Source organism: Rhinolophus sinicus, chromosome 2 (assembly GCF_057876585.1).
Source record: "Rhinolophus sinicus isolate RSI-liver-muscle chromosome 2, RSI-T2T, whole genome shotgun sequence".
Taxonomy (NCBI): domain Eukaryota; kingdom Metazoa; phylum Chordata; class Mammalia; order Chiroptera; family Rhinolophidae; genus Rhinolophus; species Rhinolophus sinicus.
The window spans coordinates 19,116,109-19,134,905 of record NC_142502.1 but is presented as its reverse complement, the minus strand read 5'-3'; the positions used below and the strand labels follow the sequence as shown (position 1 = coordinate 19,134,905).

The following is an 18,797-nucleotide window of genomic DNA, read 5'->3' as shown; positions in this document are numbered from 1 at the left end:
CTCAATATCTCTTTGAAAATCAAGTTGAAACAAAAATGAAAAATGTTTATTGCATGTGCTTCCCCCCATTTTTGGGGGTACATTGCATATAACATAACATTTACTGTGTTAACCATTTTTAAGTGAACTGTTCAGTGGTATTAAGTACATTTACATTGTTGTGCGATCGTCATCATCACCATCTATCTCTATAACTCTTCATCTTGTAAAATGGAAACTCCGTCCCTATTAAACAATAACTCCCAATTCTCCTCTCTCTCCAGACTGTGGCAGCCACCATACTTCTTCCTGTCTATATAAATTTGACTACTGTAGGTACCTCATATAAATGGAGTCATATAGTATTTATCATTTTATGACTGGCTTATTTCACTTAGCAGTGTCTTCAAGGTTCATCCATGTCGTAGCATGTGTCAGAATGTTCTTCCTTTTGAAGCGCTGACCAATATTCCATTGTACGTGTATACCACATTTTGTTTATCCATTTATCCATCAAGGACATGTGGGTTACTTCTACCTTCTAGCTATTGTGGGTGATGCTGCTGTGAAAATGGATTTGCAGCTGTTTCTTCGAGATCCTGCTTTCAGTTCTTTTGGGTGTATTATTGCATGTGCTTTTAATTGGACTCAGTCAGGTTTGCTGTCTTACCCTTGTCCTGAGAGAATGCTAAAGCTTTCAAGAAAGAGTATCTGTCTGAACCTTTTTATTTGATTCACTGTCTTGCTAACTTCAAGAAAAATTTGTCATCATGAATTATATTTTGTATAGTCTAGGATCATGAAAGGGAAGGAGTAATTGTAGTGTTCTCACAAAGCATTGGTCATTGAGTTGCTGCAGTGCAAAAGGATCCTAGTTTTTAGGGTGTCATTAGGAAGGAAACAGGAGAGAAAATATAGGACATTATCCTTCCTTTGCAAAGCTGTGTTGACTGTACACAGGAGTTACGCTCTGAGATTCTGGTCTCTTAAGAAATGATTTAACAGTGAGAAACGTCTAGAGAAGGATACCGAAATTCTGGATTTCTATTTTTCTAAAACTTACTAAAATGATTAGGACTCTTCAGGCTACAAGGATGAAAGTGAAAAGAAATTATAATGACTGGCTATAAAGCATTTATTTCAGAAGAGCAAACAGGAACTTGTTCGTCTCCTCTTCAACTCAATTAATCAAATTAATCTTCAACTAAGTTAAATTAATCGGGACTTTTTGATACTTAAAAGAGGTACATTTAAGACAAAAAAAACAAAAACAAAAACGGAAGAGCTGTTTTACGTGGAAAATAATGACCAAGTTTGCTATACCCACAGACTGAATTTACAAATTTTCAGAAAAGACAAACAAGTGTCAGGCCCACAGAAGACTATTAAGTAAAGGTAGTGCTGACTTGAGGCAGCTCCTAATTTTCAGCAGTGACTTAGGATAAATGATCATGGAGGATGACATTGGCATGTTGGAGAGTGGCTTGAGTATGAGGTTTCTTGCATTTTTGTTCAATCTCTGGATTTTATCTATGTCCCTTGTCCATCCCTACCTAAATAAGCTTTTCAATAAAAAATATTAACAGCTCATGCAAACTTTTTACACAGCTATGTAAATTGAAAGTGAGAGAGGATGCATTTTTCAACATGATACTAAATAGTTGTTATTTTATTCATTGACTTTCAGCTTATATACTTTTAAGTGAAGAGTGCTATGCCTCATGGACCAGTTTCTTCACTGTGAGGTCCATGGGAAAAAATTTTTACCGCTGGGTGTTTCAAAGGGAAACATGGTTTTCCTTTCTGGCTTGTTTTCCCTGCTCATTATAAATATTTATCTTGGACAAAGGACTGCATTTTAATGGACTTGAAATTTTGAAAATTCAGTTATTAAACTGACTCTCTCTCTTTTGAAAATTATCTCACATCTTTGTTTTAACTTGTCATGGCTCACCATTTTAACTCTAAGATAGAAAAAATTTAAAAAGTACTTCTAACATATTCAGTTTTTCTTATTTTGAAATTTATATTTATAGCAGGTGGAATTTCATTAAAATATGTGAACAAAGAACGGAGACTCCTTATTTTGCCCCCAGGTGTATGTTCTTTCTACGAAAGTGAGTGAAATGTTAGGGCCTTGAGAAAGTCTAGGTAGTTCGGCATGATCGGTAGTAACATTTTTTGTTTGCATTAATCTTCTATTTTCTGTATTTTTATTTTAACAACTGATCACTACCCTGACCATTTTACCTAGAAATCCTTGAACTTACTGCAGAAGGTGTATTTTGAATGATGCAACTCTGTCTTCAACAGTGTTTCCATAGTGAATAGGCTAGAAGATGGGAAGAGAGGGCACTGTTATTTTACATCTGGCTAATGACCTCTTCAGACTGAAGTAGAAAAATGACTGGAGAGGTGGATATAAGTAAAAGCAACTTAACCTGGAGGGTTTCATTTTTAGAACTATGTGACCTTAACTGCATCTAGCTGAGGAAGGTGGCTCCTGATATATTTCTCTCCCCCATCCTGTGGGGTTTGGCTCCTTATTTAAGAGAGCCCTGTTTGTGTATTGAGTGTTGGCATCCGAAGTCCCTCCCTCCTTCCTAGATCCTTCCTGTCTACGTGTAATTACAGATATGCAGAAGTCTCTCTTATTCTTGCCATCCCCCTCCAAAGCAGACAGACAGACCTTCTCTCAGCCCCATTTATTTTTTAGCCGCCAAATTCTTTTCCCTTCCTACTTGCCTACATTCAAGTGGAGAAAAACACACCTTTTGCAGGATGGGTGCTTTAAAAAAACAACACAGAAGTATTATATATTTATTATAAAAATTAGCATGTATAGCTAGTAAAAATAGAATATAAGAATCTCTCTAGGTCTTCTTAGAAATAAACAGTGCTAATATTTTGATTCTTGTCTTTCTAATCATATATGCATGCAATATATAAATGAAACACTGTATAGAGTCTTTAATGACCAACTCTTTTATTCCTTAATATGTTGTGAAAATCCTCCTATTTTTTCTTTAAATAGTCTTCCTTATAGTGTCATTTTTAAGGGCTGTATTTATGCATGAAAATATACATTTAAACAATCTCCATGAATGGACATTCCAATTGTTTACGGTTTCTTCCAATTATGGAGAGTACTTTGAAGAACATCCTTTTAAATTTATCTAAATATTTGTGTGTCTAAGTATTTCCTTAAGATACATTTCCAGAATTTCTGAGTCAGTGCTTATATAATGTAAAAATATTTTTGTTTGAAATATTGTCATATTGCTCCAGGAAAACTTATAATAATTCACATGTCTGCCAGCCCTAAACCCAGCTTCTCTGTTCCTCACCACATCGTATGCCAGCTGGTTTTTAGCGGTCAAATTCACTTATCTTTTTTCAGGCCTCATTTCCCCGACTTCTCCCGTTGCTTGCTTTAACACTGTTGAATATGCCTTTCCTTTGAAAAGGTGAGCTTCTGAGCTTTTGAGATAGTGTCTCTTATGTGAAGACCGTCTCCTGTCTGATCTAGTCTTGCGTTTTCATGGACTTGCTTGATACGCATATCTTCACCTGAATATCATGCTAATATTTAACTCATTAGGGACAAAGAAGAACTGTCTCCTCTCCTGTGCCTTTTTTCTTTTTTTTCCCCAAATGGAGAGGCACTACCATCCTTCAAGTTACCCCAAAGCCTGGGAAGTTTTTTGACTTCTCTCTCTCCTTCATTACCCGTACAATATTTTGGTAGTCAGGTTCCGTCAACCTTACCTCCATAGGTCACTACCTCATGCATCCATCTATTCCTTTCTAATCTCACTGCTACTCTACTACTTACGGCTTTCAGATGTCTAGCGTGGGCCGTTATAATACGAAGCCTCAAAATAGCTTCCTTTCTCCCAGTCTCTCTCGCTACTAACCCAATTTTCATATTAAACTCATCTACAGCACACTTACGATCGCATCACTCCTTTGCTCAGAAAAAAAATCAGTGGCCCACATTGCTTGCTTTGTTAAACCCTTAGCTTGATATTCAAAACCCTCTGCAATCTAGCTGCAGCCTATTTCCAAAATTCAGTGGCATTGCTGCTCTGTTCCAAAAGCCATCCAGCCAGAAAAACTACTCAATTTTGTCTGTGTGTCCTGCCCTTTCATGCCTTTTAAACTTGGCGTCTGCTGTTCTCTGTTCCGCAGATGCCCTTTCCAACCTTTTGTACATGCCTCAAACATATCAATGCAAGGCCTAAATCAAATGCGACTTATTCCTTGACTCTTTCTCTGATCTCCTCTTCACCCCCATCAAGAAGAAATACTTTTCCTATGAATTTATGAAGGTATTTGTACCTAATACGTAAGTTACAATTATCTATATACTTATCTCACCCTTCACCCCATAGCTTCTTGAAAGCAGCACCTGGATCTCTTTTTGGACAGACATAGGAGGTGTCCAGTAAAATATGATCTGGTGCTCCCTAAATGGTACTCTTTTTTTCTTTGTACAGTGTTTTCCACATAATAGATTGAACAACTAATTTTCATTAAATGAATAGGACGTATAGAACTTTAAGTGATGAATATAACAAAGGGTTGAAAATATTTCCAATTCTTATTGTGTCTATTTATTGGACTAGAAGTCTTACAAAATGATTTCAACCAATTTGGTCGTGCACAATTGTTAATTTTTGCTTTCTTTTTGCTCAGTAATGTTAATTCCCAGTGCTTAAAAGTTGGGTGTGGGGGATACCCATTGTCCCACTGTCAGGGTTATAACAGAGGCAAGCTTCAGAGCAGATCTGCCAGGCACATTGGCATTCGTTGAACGATCATTATTAGCAAGCAGGTTCAACAGAGTTCACGCAATCCATTTCGTAAGCTTGGTAAGCTGCAGCTCTCTGTCCTTTTGCAGAACAGGACGTTTTAGTTCAAGTAACTGCAGCAATATTTTAGTGCTGGGCAATGCAGGGCTATGGCTACTGAGCCCCTGAACTGTACGTTCTCTGAGTTGAGATGTGTTGTAAACGTGAAACACACACTGGATTTCAAAGACTTAGTAAGAAAAAGAGAATGTCAAATATCAGTAGTTTTTGAAATATTGAGTATATGCTGCAATGATAATATTTTGGATATATTGGGTTAAATAGCATATTACTAAAATTAATTTTACCTCTTTTTTCATGTAGCTACTAGAAATTTGAAAATCATGTATACGGCTCACATTGTATTTCTATTGGACAAGGATGTTGTAGAGAGAGGACTTAGTTACAGGATTTAGCCAGCACCGCGTGACTAGAATCATCCTAGCCAATGGCTGAACACAGGGCCTTGAGGTTCTAGCCTCCCTACACTTGCTAGATTTTTATTCTGTTTAATCAGGGGTGGGAGATGTCAATAAAATATTTTGGCCAATTCACGTTCACTAAATAACATTAAATTCACCAGTGGGAGAATGTTTCTAATGTTCTAGTTTTGCCAATTCTCAAGCTACAGTAAAAACACATTTATCACATTCATTAAATTAATTAGCAAAGTCTCTGGTGTTAATGGTAACAAAGATAGCTGGTGCCTTTCTAGTGGCCACCTCTAGAGTTTAGCCTTTCTCATTAAATTGCAGCTCACAATTTTCTTTGGAGTGTTACCCTGGATTGGGACAACTGCGAGCCTCTAGAGCGGTTTGCACACAGGAATATGTGTGTCGCCCTGGGACCAGCTTTTCCAGTAGTTAAGGATCTGAGGAAGCCTCTTAGGTACCTGCCTTCTCCTTTCCCATCATTCCTTTCAGGATTCCCTTCCTCCACTTTACAAAAGAAAGAAACACCTTTCTCCCTCCCCAAATCTTACTGAGTTACATTGTGGTGAGGCACCAAATTAGGGGACAATTTAAGAATGCAAAGCCAATAATAACACTCCCTTAAAAATTATTAAAATGGTCAGTGCCTAATTGCATCTGGGACAAGGCTTTGTGCCCGCCATCTTTATCCATCCATTTTAGAATGAGAATTCTGATGTGAGCTGTTGCCCGGGAGATACATATGAATGTGGTTTTTAAATAGAAAACTAAAGTCATACTTCCCTTGTCAGAAATTAAGTGTGATTTAGCTGATTAGTTTGACAGTGAGGACTAGTTTTGCCAATTAGGGTACTAGAGGAGACGTTTTCTATTAATTGAATGAGCTAAATTTGCAACTCCTTAACAGTATGCTGGAAATTACATTTTCTTACCTGTTTAAATTCACCACAAATATTAGTTGTTAACTTAAAAATGTGCATGGGAATTCTTTTAGAGGTTCAGGAACACACAATGTTTGAAGCCTCTGACTTAAACTAACAGAAACATAACATTACCCTTTGTATGTTGAAATCTTTTAACATATGAATATACGATAGACGTCTCACAGGAGATTTCAAGAAGAGAGAGAAAAGATGCAAAAAGATATGCCATAAAAGAAATAGAAGAAACAGACTCACTTGGCACTTGGATTGTTGCAGGGGAGCCAGGACCCACGCAGGCAGGAGGAAGGCAGGCCCTATGGCTGAGCATTGCAGAATGATGACCCAGGCCAAGGCAGGTCCAGCGATGGGCATTGTAAAAGAATATTCAGGGAGGCAGGATGGAGGAAGGTTTGGATGTTCAAAGAAGCGAGGCGGGCAGAAGAAAGAGGTGGGTACTGAAGATGAAGAGGAGAGAAAGAAGGGAAGAGTCCCAGCCCCCGTGACCCTCCAAATGTTGGGGTGTTGTAAGAAGCCTGGTAGCTCTGTTTGCAGGAATGTTCATCCTCTCCGGTTGTCTAGACTTTTGCAAGGGTCTAGAATCTTGGAATATGTTTTTTTTTTTTTTTTTTTTAATTCTCAAGTTCTTTGAGGTCACATTGCTCTTTGCGGCGACCTGGGGACTTTCTGCTTAGCTCAATTGAAAGACAGCACTCATGCTTATATGGGTTGTTGTTGTATGGGTCTCCCTCTGTCCCAAGGTATTTATATGGGCCCTGACACAACGGAAGTAGTTCAAAGGAGGGAAACCAAACCCTATTGCCACGCCTTTTAATGCACTGGAGTTGTTGGCTTTGGAAGGTTATCATTGGCATCTACAAAGCTCATTCACTGATTAATAAATATATGTATGTATATATATCTCATATCTACAGCTATATATATCTCTGAATGTGACGACCCAAAGTCGTGATTTAGAAGACATACTGTACACAGGTAAAGGTTTTCTACACCAGCTCTATAGACAATAATAGCATTCCTACGTAGGAGTGCAGGGAGCTATGTGAGTACTGAAAGTGTCGTCTTTTTCTATAAAATTTTTAGTTTGAGAATTACTATTTCTTGGTTATTTTATTGTTTTATCATATGGGCTTATGAGGACTCTAAAAGAATCTCTTGGATTCCTCATAATATGGGGAAAATAATAAAGTAATTAAAATCAGAAAAACACTGAATGTTTAGCAGTCTTGAAAAGACATGTTGTTTTTTCCTATTTTGGAAATTAGAACTTGTCATGACAAAGTCTGAAGTCAGGTCACTGGAATGTTTTTTACAGTCAGAAAATTTTTTTCTCCACTCCCATGAAAATTCATGCAAATTTACATGAATTTTCATACATCTAGAGATATATGTATATGAAACAGTCACTCTTTTTTGAGACTTCTGTAGACAGTTTGTAGAACACAATAGATCTTTAATAGGAATAAAATGAGGAATCAAATTTTACAGAAATTTTAAAAATAACTAACTCTTGTCAATAAATAAAAAATACTTTCTATTGGCTTTCCATGACAGTGATTCATCATCCTTATGACTCATTCAGCAACTCCTAAATAACCTCTCCTTGTCCTGTGACATTTCAAGTGATTTTCATAAAACTCTTTCGTTCCCAGGACCAAGATCCAAAGTGAAGTGTTTGTATGTAAAATGTACAATTTCTTTTCCCATAAATTGAGTCCTTATTTTTTTGCATTTGCAAAACACATACTATGGTTGATGTCAAAGGTGTTAAGAGTTTTCCAAGGGATATTTCTGGAGAGAAGGTTTCAAACAAGGCCAGATTCCTATAAATCTCCCAGAGCTTCTTCAGGTTAAGTTTAGCAGCTCTAGAAAGTGAAAGTAGGAACACATTTTCACTTGTCTTCCTATGCCTTTGTTTAAAAAACTTGAGGAGCTCCTCAGGGAAAAAGTAAGTAAGAGATAAGTAAACTCTAAAATTAGAAGATGGTCAAGAATTAATAGATATATTTAATTCTGAAAATAAATCTTCGGAAGTAGATTAATCATTTCGCAGTATCGTGTGGATTAAATGCAAAAGAGCTATCTCTGCACCTCAGCTACTTGGGGTATCATGCTATTGAACTTGGGCTTTTCAGAAAGTCTTCAGGATATCTCAAAGTTGGAGTTTTTGCATTTTCAGAACGCAATCTTATGGTCAGCATCATTACTCATTAGAGAAATGCAAATCCAAACCACAACATACCATTGCGCACTTACGAGGATGGCTATAATAATAAAAAGAGGAAAATAAGTGTTAGTGAGGATGTGGAGAAATTGAAACCCATGTACAATTGCTGGTAGGAGTGCAAAATGGTGCATCTGTCATGGAAAACAGTTTGGCAGTTCCTCAAAAATCTAAACACAGAATTACCATACGATCCAGCTGTTCCACTCCTAGGTATAGTTTATGCAAAGGAACTGAAAGCCACTTAAGGGACTTAAACAGATACCAATATGCCAGTTTTCTTTGTAGCCTTATTCACAATAGCCAAAAGGTAGAAACAACCCAAGTGTCCACCAACAGATGAATGAATAAATATAATGTGGCATCTACATGCAACAAACTATTATTATTCAGCCTTAAAAAGGAATGAGATTCAGACACTTGCAGCAGCATGGTTGGACCTTGAAAACACTATGCTAAGTGAAATAAGCCAGACAGGGCAGGACAGATATTTTGTGATTCCACTTCTGTGAAAAATCTAGAAGAGGCAAATACACAGCGAGAAAGATTAGAGGTTACCAAGGCCTGAGGGAAGGCCCTTACAGAGTTTCTATTTACGTGTATGAAAAAGTTTGGGAACTAGATAGTGGCAATGGTTGCACAACACTGTGGGTGTCATTAACGCCACTGAATCATGCATTTTGATATAGTGGCAACTTTTATGTTATATGTATTTTACCACAATTTAAAAAATTAATAATGTAATATACCAAAAACCACTGAATTACAAACTTTAAATGGCTGAATTATATGGTTTGTGACTCATATCTGAATATAGAGATTAGAAAAAAAGGTAATGTTGAGAGCAAGAGGAGTATTAGGTAAGGAGACCTGGCTCCTGACTGGATTTGTAGAGCCAACTAACTGCATAGCATGGGATAAGCTTCTGACAGTTCTGGTCTCAGGGTGGGGTTGGATCAGGTGCTCTTATAACACTGTGAATCTGTGATAGTAAGGTGGGCGGTTTGGGTGGATTGGGTTGGTGCTCAGCCGGAACATACATTGTCCTCCAGTGATGAAAATGATGCGAATTCTGTATTCAGTTAAGATGGGGCTCCATCATTTTAATGAGTTTTGGTGCAGAGTGGATGGGTCATGCTAACTAGGTTTCGTTTGTGACTCTACTACTTGTTGTTGGGTACCGGGGTGATTCATGTAACTTTTGTCCCTGGGTCTCAGCTTCTCATTTGAAAAGTGTAGTTGTTTCCTCTTCTTTCTCACTCCATCCATCTCCATGCCTCCCAGAGAGACCATCAACTTGTTTTGTCCAGAGTGAAGCAAACGTCTATTTTAAATGCAGTTTTTAGCTTGAATAACTTCAAAGTATAAATGCGATAAACTTACAAACATGTCGTTTGACATGTTAATTGTCTCAATGTCTTATACACGTAAGTAGTTTTGACAGTTTTGCAAAGCACATTTTCAGTTTTTATGTTTTCCCTCAGGTCCTCTGAGGATGTCAGATTTTGAAACGAACTCCGGAGTTTAAGTACTCTGCTTGCTAATCATCTGCTTCCTCTTGTCTCTGCTTCATTGCCTATATATTTATAGTACTTTACAAATCATTACATAATATTTTTGTTTCTGGATGATATTTTAATACATATTGTTTGAATAAATGAATTGGTGTTTTTTAGAGACCAAAAAAATTGGGACTGAGAAAATAAGACAGGAGAATGACATGTCCAAGCTTTAGTAGTAGATTTATTTTGGGGTTGTTTCAAACAGTACTTAGAAAAAGAGGTGGGAGTATGGTCTGAAATGCTTTCATTGCTTCCAAAATCGTCTCTTTTGCTAATGAGCAACTGACGTTCTAAGTTGTATTAAATTTCGTGAAAGAGGCTTCAATTTTAAAATCAGTCCAAGTTTGTGAAATCATCCAACAGGACATTTCTTTTTTGACCTAAAGCCTAGGGACTTCTTTTCTGAATAGCTGCATTTTATGGAACTCAGGGTATCGCTAGTGAATTGGGCACTCTTCAGTTGCTTTGAAAATGTTAGAGGGTCCTGCTTTCTCTCTAATGGTTGAGTTTTAATAGTGGTGCACGTGTTCCTGAGACCTGTGTGTTTCCATAGGGCAAACAACTGCTAATTCTCTGCCATATTTCCAGTTTAAAATTTAAATTGAGGTTTGTTGCTAAGTTCTGCTAAAGGAATTTTTGATATGCCTTTGAGCTGGTGAAGTGAAAAAACTTTCAAACTAGTTCTCTTGAAGATTTATCAGGCAGATTGGCTGATGTTTCTTGCTTCATTTCTTTTACCCATCACAGAAATAAAATTCCAGGCGAGGCAGCCACCAAGGCCCTTGGATCTGCATGAGCATGTCAAAAGCATTTTAAGAAGAGCAAAATATTTAGAGGAAGAATTTGTAAAAGCCTTAAGGGATTTAACACATTTTTCTTCTCCTAATTCAGTCTCATGTTTGTCCCCATAATGGAGAAAGGTCGATAATGGGTAAGATTTACTAAGCCAGGAAGGGCTTTCAAAACGAAATGTTTTTCTAAAATCCAAATTAAAAAACAACAACAACCACAAAACACACTTGTTTGGAAACCTGAAAGAATATATTTAGAGCATAAATTAGACTCATTCATTTAATACATATATAAATAGCTATGTGTAAGTTTGTGTTGTCTGCACACACATTTTTGTTTTGGAGAAATTAAAATAATTAACGGCTTGATAATGGAGAGTCGAGCAAATTTGAGACTTGAAATTCTGTAGTAATTTCTGGGGAGGCAAAATGATTGATCAGAATGGCATGACTTAGATTTTTAGTTGTCTTGCTACCACTTTGGCAGCATATTTTTACCTCTCTGATACGGAGACCTGGGCTAAGTTTGACACTTTAATTGTTGTGGTGTGGAAGGCGGTTCTATACTAGTGTGTGTTCCAAATTTGTTATATTTTTAATCTCATAATTGAAAAGCTGCAGGCAAATTCCTATTTAACTGAATTCCTATCTGGTAGGAAATAAGGGGTGAGTGTGTGTGTGTGTGTGTGTGTGTGTATACGCTTGAACAAAGGCTTATTGAAATATGAAACTTCTTTTTTTCCTCTTTAGCTGTATCATGAAAGTGAATATAGAGTTTTATATAAATTCTGAAGTATTTTTGAAATGTTTGTGTTCAATAATTTATATTTTACAAATACTTTATTTCATGTCAATTACTTAGGTTCATATTCAGACTTTGATTAGACCCAAAGATCAAAGACCTTATTAATTTTTTTACAAACATCTCTGTATGGTAGTAATCTATTTTTAAAATTTGATTTCACTCTATATGTGATAAAACATTTTTTTTTAAGATTTTTTATTGGGGAAGGGGAACAGGACTTTATTGGGGAACAATGTGTACGTCCAGGATTTTTTCCAAGTCAAGTTGTTGTCCTTTCAATTATAGTTGTGGAGGGCTCAGCTCAGCTCCAGGTCCAATTGCTGTTGTTAGTTGCAGGGGGCACAGCCCACCATCCCTAGCGGGCATCGAACCAGTAATGTTATGGTTGAGAGGACGTGCTCCAACCAACTGAGCCATCCGGGAGCTCAGCGGCAGCTCAGCTTAAGGTGCCGTGTTCAATCATAGTTGCAGGAGGCAGAGCGCACCATCCCTTGCAGGAGTCAAGGAGTGAAACTGGCAACCTTGTGGTTGAGAGCCCAATGGCCCATGTGGGAATTGAACTGGCAGCCTTTGGCGTTAGGAGCATGGAGCTCCAACCGCTTGAGCCACCGGGCCGGCCTACATGTGATAAAATTGAAAGGCCTTATTTATCATTTGATAAGGTGACAGGCACTAATATCTTTGTCTACTCTATACCTGGAGGGGAACCTGTATAGTATTAGATAATTTAATATGTTTTTGAAAATAAGAAGGCAAAATGCCTAGAAAAGAGGTTAAGAAAAAAAAAAGTAATATTTATCCCTTACAAATTTCCCCATTTTTATGATCAAGCATTCTTAAGTTGTATGAAGATTAGAAATTTAGAGAATTTATGGGCATTATGTATATATTTTGTTCATAGCATTAAAGAATCATAGATATGGCAAAATTTATAAAAATAAATGCTTGTCAGGTAGTGGGACAAATAATTACATTTTCCAAGTGCTCCAAACACAAATATTTAATACGGAATCCATATTGGTGGGGCTGGTGTAGTGCCTCTTCAGGTTGGTGTCTGGCTGCCTTATGTTCTGTATATAATCTCAGGTTTGTCCTTCTTGGGTGTGATGGTCAAGGTTGGGACATTCAAAGTGTGTAAGCAAGTTCTCTTGGTTAATAAATGTGTTATATGTGGCACTGATCAGATAGCAGAAAGCCTGAAAGCGGGGCTGATGCTGACTACCTTGTCCTTTCTGGAAGGAAGGCCTCCTGTCAGCACAATTAACATCAAGAAGTTTCTTAGAGAGCAGTTTTGTTTTTCATCCAATTGCCCCCTTTGTGTCTTGGCGTCAATCTCCAATTACCTCTATGGATCTGTTGAAGTGTACTCTTTTCTGAAGCTGCTGCTATATTTATTCCAGGAAGGGCCTTTTAATGACAAACTCTCCTTCCAGCAGAGAGTAAGCACCAAAGATACCACAGACGTGGTGAAGTAGGGGGTGAACTTCCAATTCTGCTGTTAGAGATGAATGAGGTCTGTGTGGAAGGAAGCCCCTTCAGACTGACACATGCAGGGCAGGGCCTTCTCTGTTATTTGTTCCTGTTGTCATGTGGGAGGCAGCCTGGCAGTGTGGATGGTAGTGGAACGAGCAGGTTATATAGCTACACAAAACCACAGCTTTCTGCACTCTTCCAAACCCTCCTTAGGCAGCTTTCAGAACTACTTAGAGATTGCTAACATGCTGCTTTGTAGGATTTAAGCCAACGCGTCTTGCTGGCTGTAACAGAGAATTGGAAAGCAGTTGAAACGGATATGATTAGAAGTAAAAGAAAGGGTAAAATTGATGTTTATTGGCCTTGTTTACACGTATATTATAATAATTATAGCAAGACCAAGAACAACAGAACTGAATACCAGCTCTTTGCCGAGTGTTTTCTGTTTATGTTCACTAATCCTCACTGTGCCCTTACAAGCTGGGTGCTATTCATCCGCATTTTACAGATGAGAACTCGGAGATGTTAGGACGACTTACCAAGGCCACAGGATAAGTAGTTTGCGATGTGGTCTGTGTGCTTTGAAAGCCCCTTGCTCTCTTAGGTATACCACCCAGTCTCCTTATAACCAACTGAATAACTGCCCATCTTCAAGAAGTTCAGGATGCTTTAGTGTTTTAAAGTCAACTTTCGTTTGTTGTGCCTTGGAAAATGAATTTGTAATCGAAACCAAAGTTGATCATTTTTTAAAAAAAATGACCGATTTCTCTATTTGCAAAATGTGTAGGTTGTTTTTATAGAATAAGATCATTAAAACCTTGCCAAGTGAGTTTTACTACAGGAAAACAGGTTAATTGACTATGAACCTTATATTATACTTACCCTAAACCTTATACTAGTTTTTTCCTGGGAGGTGTAGGACTTGTATGAAAAGGAGGGAAACATGAATTTTTTGATTAACATGCAAACATTTTTATCATGCTGAAATTTTACTTCAACAAAATGTGACTCTGTATTGCATATAGTAGTTCACAAGTGAGGTCCTGGTTCTATCCCACAACGGTGGATTTAATGGCTGGTGGCCGTGTGTCATCGCTTAGGGTGAAGAGCCAGCTCCCTTGGGCAAGGTGCCTGAGACTCCGATTGCTACCGGCTTTCTCGGGCTCCACATGCTGACCCGTCAGCCATCACGTCCTTCCTTAGCTGTGGATCATTGCGTCTCATGAACTCTACTAACAGCGCTATTTAAAATTGTCCAGGATGGAGATGATCTTATTTAGCACCCTTACTAAAGGTACAATAGCTCATACTTTTCTCTCTCCTTTTTCCCTTCACAGATGAACACAATGACGTGCAGAAGAAAACTTTTACCAAATGGATAAATGCTCGCTTTTCAAAGGTAACGGAGACTTTCAAAAATTTTATGATTGAAATGCCTTATTCTGTTTGATGGAGTTTGGTTGAAAGTGCAGTGAACTTTTCCCATGGAATGTGATCTAACAGAAATATACAGTTACATTTATTCTTCCTTCATACTCTTCTAAAATAGGTTGATGTGGACATTCTGATGTAAATGCATTCATGGTGTAAACAGCTCTTTATTTTTACCTGGCATTCTCTGGATATCAAGCCAAAAATGTTCTGCTTTTTGACTCTGTGAATCCTGGGAACATTTAGGAAATGAATATATCATTGGGAAAATTTTTTGTTCACTTAGCTGAAAAGATAGTGATTTCTTTTGCCTGGTTAAAATCAAATTGTTATTATTCAGGCAGCCATTTAACCCTATGCAGAAATTTTAGGGATTTTTCATACTTATGGATGTGGCTAATGAGGTTTATTTGCCCTGTGGTTCTTTTCTTGTGAACCTCCTCACTTCTTTCCCCAAAGATCTGTTCTTTCCCAGCATTTCTAACTACTTGGGTCATAGTCAATGTTTTGATCGATATATTTTTTTTAGAGGCAGAGCAGGCTGAAGAGTGGAATTGGCAGTGCTATTTTCAAACTTGTTCTAATACAATTATCCATTGGTTATTGAACCAGTAACCTTACTGGTTCCTTTATGGTGTTACTAGGTCATCCAGAGGCTACTGGGATTTTGTCCTATAAGTCTGAGATGGGAGGAGAATTTTCAGGTTAATGGATTATAGGATGACACTATAGAGCAAGACGAAAAATAAACGTTTCTCTGAGAAACACCATTATGGTATTTTAAAAGTATGAAAGCTATTTTAATTAGTAATTATTTTTCAAAATTTTCTATTTGAGAAAGTTGCAAAGGTCAAGAAAGTAAGCATTGGTATTTCTTTGAAACCAAATGAGAATGTTTTAGGATTACTTTGAGTAACAGTGCAGTGTGAAAATTGCTCCACCTCCCAATGTTTTCAGTTGTTCATTTGATTGCAGTATGTTTTTAGGTTTGCAAGTTTTTGTTGAGGAATATTTTATCTTGTCTCTGAGAATGTAAGGAATGTGAAAACTGTCTGACTTTGACAGAAAGGTCAAGAATAAAGGAGTGCTTGCATAACTGGTGGTTTTCTGTGTAGGAATATTCCAAAGTAGACATAGCAATTTTTTGATAAATTAATTTTGTTCTAGAGGCACAGGTAAAATCTGGGTGCTTTGGATTTCCAGAAGTACCAGAATAATTTACTTCATGAATTTGATATTTAAATTTGTACATTTATCATGTATATACAGTAAGTGCCAAAAAAATGTATACACATTTTAAGGAAGGAAAACTGTATTAAAATTGTAATACTCAATATATACAGATAACGAAAGATGAATACAAGTCACATTTGACTTCTGCGATTACAAGAGGTGCTCAAAGTGGTTGCTATCAGCGTCCCGACACTTCTGATTACAGCAAACTAATGCTTGAGCAACGTTGACCAAAGCGTCCACTTGTATACATTTTTTTGGCATCCTGGTATTATTTTATAATACTAAATGTCATACTATTTTATAATACTAAATAAGTTCCATGTAAATTATTTGCCCCAGGAAGTTTGTAATTATGCCAAGACAATGAAAAGACAAGGTAATGTTATAATTTTTAGTAGCAGCTGCAGTTATGTAAACTGACGAAGCTGAAAGCTTGTGTTTTTTTTTTGAGAAATAGTATAAAAGTAGAGCTGACCCTGGAAATATTTCCTTTTAGATAACTTCTAGTAAAAAAATCCAAGTCAAGAAGGAGCCTGTATGTGTCTAGAATAGGTTTGTCAAATAAGTTATGAGTACTTACATATAATGAGATGGAGGGCTAATGGCAGTGACACTAAGCTTCATCCATATGTTTTTCTTTTCTCTGGCTGTCTTAGGACCATAAGTCAGACTGCTTCCGTACTGGTGGCCAGGAAAGGGAAAACATTCTAGACTGGGAGATTTCCCTAGACTCCTTACACAGTTTAACTCCCCATGATCTGGCGTAAGGTTATGTTTGGGTATAGTGTCACTAGGTAATCTAGAGACTAGCACAAGAAAAAAAATCCTGTTGAAGGGAAGGCATTTTATGTCATTTCTATTTTCTCTGTGTCCTTTGGTATATCATGGTGGAGTTTAAAATAGAATAATTGACTGAGTCTGCTGCTTCCCTGTAATGTGGGTCCCTCTATAGAGAAATAGTGCCCCTGTGCTGAGAAATCCAAACAGACCCTGATGGCATCTCTGCCACTTAGGAATTTGTTTTAAATTCCTTCCCTGGATATTTCCTTTGTGGCCCCCTTCCCAGCCAAAGTCTCAAACACCAAGTCTTGTTGATTCCAGTACCATATGGATTCAACATTGTCCATTTCTACCCATCTTTACCACCTCCTTTTGCCAAGTCATTGTTATCTGAGTTAGGAAAAATGGTGAAAGACTTTAAGATGAGCAGGAAAGATTAGTGGGAGTCCTGCCAGCACATCCATCTGGGTTATCTGCCTTCCATTATCTTTGAGCTGCTCTACAACTCTGAGCTGTGGGCACAGATAACAACGCAGATGATACTTAATCATAAAAATGAAAAGTAGTTTGGAAGTCAGTTGATTATTACCCTTGGATAGACCTGTTTTGGCATCCATTGTAAATGTGTTTTAGCTTTCCTTTATTGCATGTAAACATGTGACTTTTGGAATTCTCCCATGAACCAGTTGTAACCTAGTGGTTACCTCATTAATTAGTAAGTGGAAGTCTTTGACACATGTTAATATTATATTTGTAGGAGATTCATGACTACCTTTTTTGAAAATGATCCCTGACCATGGTCATCTGCTAACTGGCTCTTCCTTCCTTTCTTCACCTTATTTATCTCCTTCCTTCCACTTTCTATAGAGTAGCTGGACTGATCTTCGAGTGTAAATACCTCCTTAAGCCGAAATACCTCCTTTCAGTAAAATCTTTCAATAGCTGCCCACTGTTATTAGTTGGCTTTTAAAGCCCTAAATAGTTACCGCCACCCCCGATTTACTCCTGATTTCATTTTATTATACCTCACCCCCTAATTACGCTCTGGCCACATTGTCTATGTCCCCTTCCCCGATGGGTCTTCCCATGGCTTTTACACACACGCACCTTCCTCCATCTTTTTCTGGCCAACTCCTACTCTTCCTTCGTGCCTGAGCTTGTATGTCACTTCTCCAAGGACACCTTTTCTGAGCTCCCAGAGTAAGGTAGGTATGCTCTGTACTCATAAAGTGTTAGGATGCACTTATCGTAATTGTAATTTAAATAACCATATCTGAAAATATTTGTCTCTCCTCTTCTAAACAGTGGTATGTTCCGTGGGTGCAGAAATTGTCTATTTTGTTTACTGGCACAACTTCTAGCATTTAGTAAGCACCCAGTGAGTATTTATAGGCTTCATAAATAAATGAATGACAATGATAGGAACATACATTTAAATGCCTAATGTTATATATATCCATAAACCATTTAGAAGTGGTTGTATTGGAAAGAGATAGGAGTGTGGAACTGAGAGCAAAATAGCATAAACTTTTATTTCATGGATGTGAATACATCAGGGCTTTTACTGCATTTATTCACAAAAGCAAACAAACAAATCCAGTTATGCAAAGTTTCCATATTTACCTGTTTTCTTGGAGTTGTGCTGCAAAGATTGTTAATTCACCATTGGGACTTAATACGTATGATTCTCTTGTTTACTGGATAGGATTTTTCAAATAGGACCATGTATAAATTTACTGTAGGGAAAAATGAGATTTCAAACTTAAATCGGCACAACTCATTCCTTAAGGGATTTGGTAAAGAGCTTAAGAATATTGAATAATATGGATGTAAAACCACATTTTGATTTTTATATATAGAAATACAATAGCTAAGACAGCATTCACTATAAATACGTGTTCTTTCTGCTATAAGAGCTCGTTAATAGCTCATAGGGTACACAATGCTTTGGAGTTTAGGTATCGTGAGACGTCACACAGTGTAGAAAAATGTACTAGATTTTGAAAAGTTATGAAGAGCTGAGAAGATTATCTAAAGGAGCTAACAGTTAGGAAATTAAACACTTCTTCCTGGATATGCTGCTCATTTATTTATGACCTCTGGCAAATTATTAGCCAATTTTTTTCAGGTCATTTCGTTTTTATTTCTCTAGCTACAAAACACACTAGATCATAATTACTTGAGTCACATTGCTAAGAAATATCGAGGCATTATTGTGAAACGTTATGGGAGATCATAATTACTTACAAATGCTAAATTAAAACCCTGTCTGGTACTTGCAGGGAATAAGT

At 37.3% G+C, this 18,797-nt stretch overlaps 1 protein-coding gene across 9 annotated transcripts in view; it reads left to right on the top strand.

The window, feature by feature from the left end:
• Positions 1-18,797, top strand: part of UTRN (utrophin) — a 463,108-nt gene that overhangs the window by 79,851 nt on the left and 364,460 nt on the right. For all 9 annotated transcript variants that reach the window (XM_088795414.1, XM_088795413.1, XM_088795412.1 and 6 more), the window contains one exon: positions 14,397-14,458. In XM_088795414.1, coding sequence (XP_088651540.1) covers positions 14,397-14,458 — 62 coding nt within the window. The remainder of the gene's footprint in view (positions 1-14,396; positions 14,459-18,797) is intronic.